Source organism: Haplochromis burtoni, unplaced genomic scaffold (assembly GCF_018398535.1).
Source record: "Haplochromis burtoni strain Fernald_Lab_line unplaced genomic scaffold, NCSU_Asbu1 Contig_1232, whole genome shotgun sequence".
Classification (NCBI taxonomy): Eukaryota; Metazoa; Chordata; class Actinopteri; order Cichliformes; family Cichlidae; genus Haplochromis; species Haplochromis burtoni.
The window spans coordinates 5,226-18,203 of record NW_024583593.1 but is presented as its reverse complement, the minus strand read 5'-3'; the positions used below and the strand labels follow the sequence as shown (position 1 = coordinate 18,203).

The following is a 12,978-nucleotide window of genomic DNA, read 5'->3' as shown; positions in this document are numbered from 1 at the left end:
TTTCTGTATATTCCTGAAAGTCTGTGGTGTTGTCGTGTGTGGCAGCCACTAAACTCTCAGTCTGCCTGCCTCCCTGCTCTTGCTGTTTTGGAATCACGGATCACTACTACTGACTCACCCAGGCCTCCTCCTCTCTCTCATTAATCCACCTGCAATCAAGTAAGACTGTTCAGACAAATCAGATTGGATTTATTCTGTTGTTCCTACAAGAACCAGCCTGACTCTTCCCATCTGTTTCAGTGCCTCTCCGTCCTCGACTCTCGCACCACCACTCCCCTTGCTGTGCCCTGTCTGCCACAGTTCATGTTCTGGGATATTCTAGTTTAAAATCCCCTAAAGCTCATGTACATAGTGTCTCACCCACCTTCATAGTTTGTATATCATAGTATGCCACTGGTTATTCATAGCTTTCCCGTGGTTCATGTTTCATGGTGTGTTGCAGTTATTTACAGTTTACATTCATTGTAGTTTTTGAATATCATTGTGTCTCGCAGTTCCCGTTCACTGTAAAAAAGTCATCTAGCTTGTTAGCGAATAGTTTGTTTCCTCACTTTAGCATTGCGTTAGGTTTAGTTTCAACACTGTTATTCCATTACGTTATTGTAAATAAAAGTTACTGAGTCTCATTTTGAATCTGTTTTGTGCCGTGACACGTGGGGGGGAAAGGAAGTAAAGTAAAGAACAGAAAAGCAGGAAAGTTGATCCTAGTTTGGGTAAAACTGACCTTTTGTTCACAAATATCAAAAGTCAGAAATGTTTGTACTGTGTACAAAATGCTTACTTTTACTTGGTGATTGTACATTTTCACATGTGTTGATGTCACCACAGGGAGAAAAAAACAGTAAACACAGAGAAAAATCACAGAATGAGAGAATGTTTAAAATATCGACTAGTACTGTGTCTTCATTTTCTCATGTTTCTTGTATGCAAGCTCGCATGAATGCACGTCTAAACACTCAGGTACAAACACATCAAAGATAACAATGGCTAGAACTGGATTAGACAAATGTTGCACATTGGCATGAGGCATGCAGCAACTTTGTTCAAACATCTACTGAAGCAAATGATTGCTGAAAATAAACCCCAAAAAGGCCTTGACACACAAAAAGTACATAATGGCAATTATACAAACTTTTTCACATATTCAGATTTTTCAGGAGGTGTGTCTGCTTCCTGGGCGGGTCGTAAAGGTCACACTTTGGCTAATTATTCACAACTGTTTTAACAGACAGTCAAGCATACTGCAATACACAACAGTAGATACAAGAAGCGTGATCCTCGCAGATTACAGGAAGTGTAGATTAATCAGTGACACATACGCCGGTCGTCTGTACATTAACATCTCTGAAATGTGCCTCCTTGCAAATGTTGCATCCTGAAACTGTTGTCACATGGCCAGCCCCTATCCCAGTTTTCCAACAGGACCTTTGTCCACAGATTTACTTCGGAAAGTCCGCAGTTTATGATGATGAATGTGTGTGCATTGATAAAGCAAAAGTGTCTGCAGAGCTGCTTAAAAAATGTTGAATTATTATATGCAACAGGGCAGTTATTGTTTTGAACAAACCCTTAAACTTAATATATTATATTAGTTATTTTTTCATTCTCCCTGAAATGTTTCCACAAAAATGTCAACAGAAAGGAAAAAAGCAGTCAGGAAAAAATGGGAAAGGCTAAAATATAAGACATTTCTTAAAAAAAAAAAAAAAGACAACTTAAAAGTGACATCTTCCTAAATTTACTAAACTTACACAGATTACACAAGTGGGCTCAGCCCAGGCCACACTGAGCACACTCAGCCGTTATCTTGCCAAACTGGCTGTTTCATGCAGGACTTATGGCACTGCTTTGGTGTCTGTTTGCGTAGGTCTTTAGCTGTGCAAAAACAAAAGGTTGAGGCTACAGAGAAATTTATACCATCTCACCTGGCAGGGATGACATTATTTGTAGGTCACAGGCTAAATGTTTAAGAAGTTGGCTTCACTGAGAAAAGAAGCCGGAGTGGAGACTGAGACTGAAGAAATCACATGAATGAGTGACTTAACATCTCTCCCACTGAAAACGCCACGTCCAGATGAACAGAGTGCCAGAGTGGAGTTCACAATAAAGAGGGAAAAGTGTAAAAGAAAATATATCTGTGTTTAAAACTTAATTTTACTCCCCTATACGGAAGTTCTTTGTATATTTTAGTTCTGCTTTCTCAGCTACTAAGGCACAAGATCATATGGAAAACATGTAACACTACATGTGCTGCATGTATAGCACTGTTGTTGACCAATAGTATTAACATAAACAAGAGTAGGCCACAGAATATTGCACACATTTTTCACACTCCCTGCAAAGATATGGGTCTGGAGAGCTCTTAAATCGTTTTAGCATTTAAGAACAATGCCTTAGCATGACCTTAAAGACGAGAAAATGACAGTCACTGTGGTTTGCATATTTCAAGATATTGCTGGAGAGTAAGAATTGTCATCCCTCAGGTGTTGGGACCATAGATGTTCACAAGCTGATTGAAGCGTGACTTTGAGCCAAAGATGAGGACCACTTGCATACACTGTCCTTAAAAAAAGATAAGCAAATGTGTAACTTCTTTAAGTTACTTGAAGACGTTTGTCCTTTAGACAAAGGTCACTCCTTTAGATGCAGATGGACTGCTGAGTCTTGTCCTGTGGAGGTGGCTCTTCTGTGTTGTGCCATGCGCTTGTGAAGTGGCTGTTCGGTCTCTCTGATGTAGAGGTCTGAGCATTCCTCGCTGCACTGTACAGCATACACCACATTGTTAAGTCTGTGTTTTGGCGTTTTGTCTTTCGGGTGAACCAGTTTCTGTCTGAGCGTGTTGCTGGGTCTGAAATGCACCGGGATGTCATGCTTGGAGAAAACTCTCCTGAGTTTCTCTGATACACCGGCTACATAGGGGATGACAATGTTGTTGCGTCTGTCCTTCTTATCCTCCCTCGCTGGTGTCTGATCTTCTTTTCTGTGCCTCTTTGCTGACTTTAAGAACGCCCATTTAGGATAGCCGCACGTTTTGAGTGCTTCCTTTACATGTGTGTGTTCCTTCTTTTTCCCTTCAGGCTTAGAGGGAACATGTTCTGCCCGGTGGTGTAGGGTCCTGATTACTCCAAGTTTGTGTTCCAGCGGGTGATGGAAGTCAAAGAGGAGGTACTGGTCCGTGTGTGTGGGCTTCCGGTAAACTTCGATGTTGAGTTTGCCGTTCTCTTCAATGTGCACGGCGCAGTCCAGGAAAGGCAAACAGTCGTCCTTTGTGTCTTCCCTGGTGAACTTGATGTTTTTATCCACAGCGTTAATGTGCACAGTGAAGGATTCCACTTCTTGTGTCTTGATTTTGACCCAGGTGTCGTCCACACCTGGGTCAGAGGAAGAGGTACTCTTCCTTTGAAAGAGCCAAGAGCCTTCCTTTCCACTTCCTCCATGTAAAGGTTGGCTACAATAGGTGACACGGGGGAGCCCATGGCACAGCCATGTTTTTGTCTGTAGAAACCCTTGTTGTATTTGAAATATGTAGTGGTAAGGCAGAGGTCTAACAGTTTGCAAATCTGATTGGGTGTGAAGTTGGTCCTGTCTTTCAAGGAGCTGTCTTCTTGCAGTCTCCACTGCCTCCATGGTGGGTTTGCAGGTGAAGAGAGAGACTACATCAAAGGACACCATGGTTTCATCTGGATCCAGGGGAAGTTTCTGGACCTTGTCGGTGAAGTTGGTAGAGTTCTTGATATGGTGTGGGGTGTTCCCCACAAGAGGAGCAAGGATGGTAGCAAGGTGTTTAGCAATGTTATAAGTGGCTGAGTTTATGCTACTGACTATGGGTCTGAGTGGGACAGCTTCCTTGTGGATTTTAGGAAGTCCGTAAATGCAGGGTATGGCATCCCCTGGGTAAAGGTGGTGATATGTAAGGCGGTCAATGATTTTGTCCTTTTCAAAGTATTGAAGGCAAACTATAACTTTCTTTTTGTAGCTGCTTGTGGGGTCTAGTTTCAAGGCTTCGTAAGTATTCGTAGGGATTCTCCCACTAGGTTTAAATCTGGGACTCCCCACCATTTGACCTTAGAACTGAAGAAGCTTCTCGGATGAGAGGTGAAACGTCTTCAAGTAACTTAAAGAAGTCCAGACGCTTTTCTTTGCAAGCTCCTTTGACTAAACAGCTTGATATGAATTTTCTTTGCTGCACCCTTCTGTATTTCCTTTTCTGTCTTTACTATTTTTCCAAATGCAGAATGCAAAAGCAGTTTTGAAAAAGCGGAATCCATTTTGTTGGTTGCTTGGTCGGTTGCTCTTTAGGAATTTCCATTTATATTTAACCTTTTTACTTCTAACTCAGTCAGGGAGAAAAGCTTTTTTGGTGACAAAACAATCTGAAACCCTTTACAAGCGAGTGAGAAAAGAAATCATTTTCAGAGCACCTTTTAAAATAAATATCACAAAGTGCTTCACGACATAATGTTAAAAACATAAAAACAAAAAACTGGTTTAAAGGAATGACATCTGAGCTGCTTTTTAAAAGAAATCCTGAATCTGCAGATCTCAGGCTCAGTGGGCGAGAGTTCCCGAGTCTGGTGGCCACTGTTGTAAACACTCCATCTCCTTTAGCTCTCAACCTAGTATGATGCACAGCCAGCAGACCCTGATCACATGACCTCTGCGACCTGCAGTAGTATGCATGTAAAAGTTGACTGATGTATGCTAGAGCTTTTTCATGCAGAACCTTAAAAGTCAACACAAAAATGTATATATGTGTTAAGTGATAACACACAAGGCTTCACCTTTCCATCCCTGCAGTTAGAGTGTTTACATGTTAACAAGCGTTAATACAAACAAAGGGATGTGTGGTGAGATCCAGTATTTGAAAAACCTACAGAGTAAGTGCCACATCAATCATAAGAAAACAATGGGTTCATTTTATGAATATTTTTCTCTATCACTTAAATTATACTCTTTGATATATGTATGAAGCTCATAATTATAATGCCCTCCTTGGAGCAATCTGCTTATAATAATTGCTTTGTCAGCTGTCACTTGATCACACAAAAACATGAAGAGGCTTAAATGACAAAATAAATGTATAGTTTCATACAAGCATGAAAAAAATTCAAACTGGCACGTGCAGAAACGAAACTTTTTCTTTTAATGTTTAGAACAGAAAAAAAAGTCAGAGAAGCAGAGGGACAAACTGCTACACTTTATCCATGACTAAAATGAACCAAAAACAGAACAAAAGCTGGGCTTCAAGGGCTCATCTCCTAGTGATATGGGTGTTTTGTCTTGTACATCAACCTGTCATCCTCATTTACAACATCATAAAAACATAAACGTCTGAGGACAGCATTTAAAATGTGAACCAGTTAGAACACAAAATCATAAACAATGTCTGACTAAAGTTATGTGTCCTGCCAAGTACAGTTCATTGACATGTCGTCCTAGATGCAAAAGAAAAACAAAATTTAAAAAAAGGATTGATAAAGATTGATACAATTCTCTTGTAAATATTAACATATTTGCCAAAAGTAACAAAGACTATGCTGCTTTTCAAAATATAAATACCTTTTTCATTGTGGGCAAAATATAAATCCTTCATTTAGTTCAATGATTCCCTCCCAGCTATATCACTGACTATGTTATCTATTTTTTTCTGTTCAAGGTATGAAGAGCCCAATCAATAGTTGAAGTCATTTTGACAAAAACCTTTAAATGTTAACCAGCTCAACTTTAAACATTGCATAGATGCCAGCGGTGTGATTGATGAGTTTGTTTTATAAGGCCAAATGGTTCAAGGCTAAATGGCCAGAATTCTTTATATTTAAGTGGCCGTACTGACAGACATACACAGATCATGTGTACAGACTCAAATTTTTAGGGTTTGACATCCCCCCCAGATGACTTTTCAATATCTCTAACAAAAATAAAACCTTTCTATGTTGTTTTTTGATTTTTCAAACATGGCATGTGTAACAAAGTTACCTTATATGTAAACAGGCAGCTGGGATACATAAGATTAGCTGGTGACATTTAGATCACGAGGGTGTTGCCTGTTTTTACTAGTCTGCCAGGTTCAAAGAAACATATCAGACACCGTAAGAAATATCTGGCATGGATTTTCTGCTGACAATGAAAATGATGTTATTTTATCTCTTTACTGAAGCTCAACAGCAATAAAGATAATAGATAAACAATAAAGATAGTAAACATATTTAAATGTACAATGACAATAAAAGGTTATTCTATTCTAGAAAGTGTTTATAGATGATTTAGAAGCAGATTATGAGAGAATGGTTCAGAATAGAATAGAATAGAAATATCCCTTATTGTCCCTCACTGAGGAAATACACTTTACAGAAGAAAACTAAAATGAAAATAAAATTGAGTAAGTGTTTAAAAATACCTCTGTATTAATGCACATTCGTTACATTATACAACACATGTTCTGTTTTTCAGTTGCAGTTTTCTGCAGTTTCTGCAATTCATCCTTTTAAGTTACTTTTAGCAAATTATTTGCCATAGGCCAACACACATGTATGTTCACACAGACACACATTACATCAGGTGTGTGCAAGTGTGCAGTCAGGGACATGCGGGGAGGTGGATCTTCTCTTACCAGGATGGAAAAGGAACAGTCACTCCCACAGACGCATTATTACAGAACACTGAGGGGGGTTCGTTCTCTTCACACAGTGGTGACACCTGTAACTGTCCGTACCACTCAAGAGGACCCTCAAAACAAACCCAACTTTACAGAGGTCTCGGACATTTGCTCAAGTAGACAAGGACATGGAGGAGAAGGACTTGCAATCCGTTGAGTATTTTGTGAAGAGGGAGGTTCTGGATGAGTTATGCCTGGATGAAGTGGCTCAAAAAGAGACCTGGTCCACTAAACTGACACTGGGTGATCAGGTGAAAGAGCCCCTGAGGTAATTTTTTTAAAAAGACATGGGAAGTTATCGCAAAGACAAAGGGTTAGGGTTAGAACTTCTCAACATTTAAAAGATATTAATGAAGTGAGCTAAAGAGCTGAGAATGAGTTTGCATGTTTAGATAGAGGTTTGACTTGTCTGGTTGGTTAACTGTTTTGTTATCTCAAAGCAAAGTTCATCATTTTTGAAAATTTTCCCTGGTTAACCTTTAAAACAACTTGTGATACAGCACATCATATCTGACCATAAAAGTGATACTGATGAATCACAAAAGCAATTATTGACAGTTCAATTACATGAATTCATAACTGTTAACACGTCAACATGGCAGAGGAGGTCGAGACTTACTTTATTACCTTACATATTTCTTTGGGACAAAGAAGGCAAATATTCATGCAGGAGAAAGGCAATTAATTATTTTATTTATTTATTTTTGTTAAATACTTAGTTATTACTCCATGGAAGCTTATCACATTTCTACCCTAAGCCACAGTGACTTAATCTTTTACAGCCCCAGCTGATAAAAGATGTAACAGGTGGTACAGTTCACAAGTTACATTGTCAGTCTTTTTGTATATATCCCTCTTCAGCAGACTAATAGATATAAAAAGGTACATAGATATTCTTTATTTATTTAAGCTTAAAACTACAAACTACAAAGTCGATATCAGCACTTAAATTGTGTCTTTCTGGAATGACTGTTGCAGATGTTCGGTGCCCAGGCTGAAACACATACTTCTAACCTGGGTCCCTGTTCTCAGCTGGTTGCCTCGTTACTCCATCAGAGAAAATGCCTTAGGAGACCTGATTTCTGGCTGCAGTGTCGGCATCATGCATCTGCCGCAGGGTTTGTATGTGGGAATTTGTGCACTTGAGGGAGCTCACTCTTTAGCCACACAAATTCAGTACAAATGTTTGTAATAGAAGCAGCTACCTTAATTTTATCCAAATCTGAAGACAATAATTAGGACACAGGCTGATATCAATTCTCCCACCCCACTCTAATCAGTAAACAGAAAAAGGATGTTTCTATCAATCTTTTAAGCAACCAAAATGTGTCTGAAGGACTTTAAGCTGACACATATGCGCTCTATCTTCTTTAAAAAGGCATGGCATATGCTCTTCTGGCTTCCCTGCGACCAGTGTATGGCCTTTACACCTCCCTCTTCCCAGTGCTGGTCTACTTCATCTTCGGTACATCGAGACACATTTCTATAGGTAAGTGATGTGGAAAATGTCTGTTTTCCTAATTCAAAAAAGCTTTAACATCATTGCTAATCTGTCTTGATGCATTCTCAATCATCCAGGTAAGTAAATCTCCAAAAATTGATTCTGTTCATCTGGACGTAGCGTTTTCAGTGGGAGAAACTGTCATGGATAGTGAGGCAGACTCAGGCGCAGACCACAGTTTGATTTGTGAAACATGGAAGACATCATGGATTTTCATATTGTGAGGGAGCTTCAGCTTCACAGAGACAGGGTTGACTAGGGCAGAGATCTCAAAAGGACCGATGAAATTGGGTGTAAGTTTTTTGAATTCGGTCCTGACGGGAACAAAGCGGGTAGAGAGCCACACCTTCTGACTGGCAGAGTATTCGGGTGCTGGGGTCCGGTGCCGGTCTGCGATGCGTTTGTTGTTCTCCTTTGTGCGTAGTGGCCCGCCAAACCCGTCGACACCTGCGTAGATGAGCCTGGACGGAGGGTACAGAATGCTCACCTTCCACAGCAGGAAATAGGGAAGGCTGATATCCCAAGGAAGCTTCGAATGGGACACCTACTGTACCTCTGTGCCAAGTTTCATCCAGATTTACTGTAAAATTCCTCAGAAATTAAATGACATTTATATTCAATTCAATACAGCCAATACACTACAATTATGCCAATTTCCTAAATTCATTAAAAATCATCCTGAATAGTTGATGTCCAGCTTTCAACACATCCCTCCTCTGGGACACCTACTGTACCTCTGTGCCAAGTTTCATACAGATTTACTGTAAAATCTGTATGAACTAACTAACCCTAACCTGCAGTCAGCTGAGACTGAAGAAGTCACTCGGATGAGTGTCGAAACGTTTCTCCCACTGAAAACGTCCAGATGAACAGAATCAACCTTTTGGAGCATTGCTAATCTGATTCTTCCATGTCCCTATGAATATCTGTGTGTCCACATGGCTGTATTTTGTATGCTCAGGTACATTTGCTGTGATCAGCATCATGGTCGGGAGTGTGACAGAAAGGCTGGCACCTGACAGTAACTTTATTGTGAATGGCACTAATGGGACGGAAACTGTGGACATCGATAAACGCGATGCTTACAGAGTACAGGTGGCATGTTCCCTCACAGTCTTGACAGGAATCTTTCAGGTGTGTGTCTATTTTGTGTGTCAGACGTACAGCTTTTAGTGAAGTGATGAGCAAACCTTTCAGGGCATATTTCACCTCCTTTCTTTCACTGACTTTGTCATTTTACATCCTAAGATTCTGTTGGGTGTGGTGAGGTTTGGCTTCGTGGTCACCTACCTCTCTGAGCCCCTCATTCGTGGCTACACCACAGGATCGGCATGCCACGTGTGTGTCTCCCAGCTCAAGTACCTGTTTGGAATCACACCGTCTCGCTTCACTGGCCCCCTCTCCCTCATTTATGTGAGTGTGTTAATCATTATCTATCCAATTCACACTTAAGTACACTAACATTTTAAATTGCTGTCACTATTTATTTACTTTTTGTGCTACTTTGACCTTTACGATTAAACATTTAAAAAATTAGTTTTGCAAAGTTAAAAATTTATATCATTAACTTTTATTTAATGACTGCACTGGACTAATTACAACAGTTTTATGATGCCTGCACCTACATAAATGGATGAGTTATTCCTATCACCTTTGTAAATAAATACAAAGTTTGTGTGTTTGTGTCCTTGAGTGCAACAAAGTGCATGATATAAAATACTATAAGAACATGGCTTTTAGAGTAAAAGTTTTGCTTGGCCAGTAATGCCAGAAAAGAGCTTCATGAAATATACCAGTCCAATTACAGTCACCAGTATGGTTCCAGTAGCTGAAGCTAATCTCACTGGAGCTATGCAGGGAATTACAGGAGCTTACATGCTAGATGTTATTACACACATATCAGATTAGATGAAGTTGTAATTTTACCTGCTGTAATGAGACAATATTGAACTTGGAAACACACTTTGAAGAAGTCAGATCAAGCAGTTTAAGAGAATACACATATGCCTCCAGTAACACTGTGAGAAACCTTGGAGTCATTTTTGACCAGGACATGTACTTCAACCCACATATTAAACAAATATGTAAGACTGCGTTCTTCCATTTGCGCACATCTCTAAAATTAGAAATATCTTGTCTCAGAGTGACGCTGAAAAACTAGTTCATGCATTTATTACTTCCAGGCTGGACGACTGTAATTCATTATTATCAGGATGTCCAAAAAACTCACTGAAAAGCCTTCAGCTAATCCAAAATGCTGCAGCAAGAGTCCTGACAGGGACTAGAAAGAGAGAGCATATTTCTCCTGTTTTGGCTTCCCTTCATTGGCTTCCTGTTGAATCCAGAATTCAAAATCCTGCTCCTCACATACAAGGTCTTAAATAATCAGGCCCCATCTTATCTTAATGACCTTGTAGTACCATATCACCCTATTAGAGCACTTTGCTCTCGCTCTGCAGGCCTACTTGTTGTTCCTAGAGTATTTAAAGGTAGAATGGGAGGCAGAGCCTTCAGTTTTCAGGCCCCTCTTCTGTGGAACCAGCTTCCAGTTTGGATTCAGGAGACAGACACTATCTCTACTTTCAAGATTAGGCTTAAAACTTTCCTTTTTGCTAAAGCATATAGTTAGGGCTGGACCAGGTGACCCTGAATCCTCCCTTAGTTATGCTGCAATAGACGTAGGCTGCCGGGGGATTCCCATGATGCATTGAGTTTTTCCTTTCCAGTCACCTTTCTCACTCACTATGTGTTAACAGACCTCTCTGCATTGAATCATATCTGTTATTAACCTCTGTCTCTCTTCCACAGCATGTCTTTTATCCTGTCTTCCTTCTCTCACCCCAACCGGTCGCAGCAGATGGCCGCCCCTCCCTGAGCCTGGTTCTGCCGGAGGTTTCTTCCTGTTAAAAGGGAGTTTTTTCCTTCCCACTGTCGCCAAAGTGCTTGCTCATAGGGGGTCATATGATTGTTGGGTTTTTCTCTGTATCTATGAAGCGCCTTGAGGCGACTTTTGTTGTGATTTGGTGCTATATGAATAAAATTGAATTGAATTAGACAGGCACAAGTTTGCTTTAAATTAACTTGCTTCAGACACAAACACACAAAGATGGCTGGGTTTAAGTGGAAGCTGCATTTTGATGACATGTATTCCTTACTGCTGGAGATTTCTGCTGACTTTAAGTACTAGCCGAATTTCCAGTCCTCTTTGTTTGTATTGCCTTACTTGTTTGTTTTTCTTCTTTTCACAGACTGTGTTGGACATTTGCAGCCTGCTGCCGCAGACTCAGGTGCCAGAGCTGGTGGTCAGCCTGGTGGCACTCGCTGTTCTCATTGTGGTCAAAGAAATCAATGACTGCTACCGACAGAAGCTGCCGTTGCCTATTCCAATAGAGCTCGTAGTTGTAAGTCTTCCTTTTAGTTTTTCTTTCATCCTTTCTCTGCAAGTAAAACAGCAGGTGTATTGATTTATGCACCCAGCAGGGAGCGTCTTGACCCCAATGATCACACTAGACCCAGGGAACGCTATAGTTGCCCACGAAAGGGGCTGTTTGCAAGAAAGAAATATAAAAAGAACTAATGATACTGGAGTGACATTGTTTTTTTTTAATCAACAGGTCATAGCAGCAACAATCATTACACATTTCTGTGAACTTCCTAGTAAATACAACATTGACGTGGTTGGAGAAATTCCCAGTGGGTAAGCTCATCTTTGGGCGGAAATAAAGTGCTGGAGTAAACCCAGGGCACAAAATTTCCTCCCTTTTCATTTCTGCCAGAAATCCAGAATTTGTTGATAAGACTGTCACACAATCTGCAAAGAAGTGTGTGTGTAACAGCGTGTCTCCTGAAGGCTCCTGTTATGGAAAAATCCAGGTTTCCCCACGGAAGCAATAAAACAGCGTGGGGTAAACACTAGCCATAATAGGAGATTAATGTCATACATGTATACAACAGCTACTGGCCTTTAAAGAGGGATTCATAAAATTTAATTTGACGTGTTTCTAAATTATTAAACAGATTCATGTGTGTGTCGCTGATAAAACAGCTCACGTTTTTCTTCTGCTCCAGGCTCAAGGCCCCTCGTGCTCCAGATACCACTTTCTTCTCAGGCGTTATAGGAGATGCTTTTGCTGTGGCCATTGTGGGCTTTGCCATCAACATTTCTCTGAGCAAAACATTTGGCCTCAAATATGGCTACAAGGTGGACAGCAACCAGGTGAGGAAAGCATACACGCACAGTGGCCTGCACAAACAGTACAAGCAGTCCTCTGACTCTCTCGTAACAAGGAGGAGTACAACTTTGGCCTAAAATTAGACTTTACTCTGTAGTCTGCTATTCCTGCCACATTAGTGGAAACAATTACTCAGGTTGTCACTGATCAAGCTTTGGCCCAGCTGCATAGGCTTCTGTTCATTTTGCTTCAGGTGCTTAGTTAATTGAAATAAATTTACTTCAGCTAATGCTTTAGAAAAGTAGTGTCAAACATAAGGCCCCGGGGCCAGATTCAGTCTGTCAAAGACTCCAATTTGACCCGCTGGACAGCTTTACCAAATATAATGCAGGGCATAAATTTTAAAATGTAAATGTCTTTTAAATGTATTTTTTTAAACAACTTCGCTATGGCTATTCATACTACATCAAAGTAATTAATAAACAAATAACCAATTAAATAAAGGAAAAGTTCCTGCAATTTCTGTATCTGCTACACTGGCAGAAAGGGGAGTTTTATTAGCCTTGGCCCATTTAGGATCAAACTGTGCTTGATTTGGCCCCAGATGTCAAAAGATTTTTGACATCCCTGCATTAGAATAAATAACCAAA

General features: G+C 40.3%; 2 protein-coding genes across 2 annotated transcripts in view; both read left to right on the top strand.

The window, feature by feature from the left end:
- LOC121813178 (kelch repeat and BTB domain-containing protein 12-like) overlaps positions 1 to 3,403 on the top strand; it is a 36,173-nt gene extending 32,770 nt beyond the window's left edge. The window contains exon 8 of the mRNA XM_042216750.1: positions 3,359 to 3,403. Within this exon, the coding sequence (XP_042072684.1) occupies positions 3,359 to 3,403 (45 nt within the window). The remainder of the gene's footprint in view (positions 1 to 3,358) is intronic.
- A 3,066-nt stretch (positions 3,404 to 6,469) lies between these two features.
- Positions 6,470 to 12,435, top strand: LOC102299795 (solute carrier family 26 member 6; the record flags this gene model as incomplete). Its single annotated transcript, XM_005952011.2, has 8 exons — positions 6,470 to 6,923; positions 7,634 to 7,773; positions 8,034 to 8,144; positions 9,118 to 9,290; positions 9,405 to 9,569; positions 11,405 to 11,557; positions 11,771 to 11,853; positions 12,225 to 12,435. Coding segments are annotated over exons 1-8 (1,176 nt in total), but the record flags the coding sequence as incomplete, so codon positions are not given.
- Positions 12,436 to 12,978: the final 543 nt, after the last annotated feature.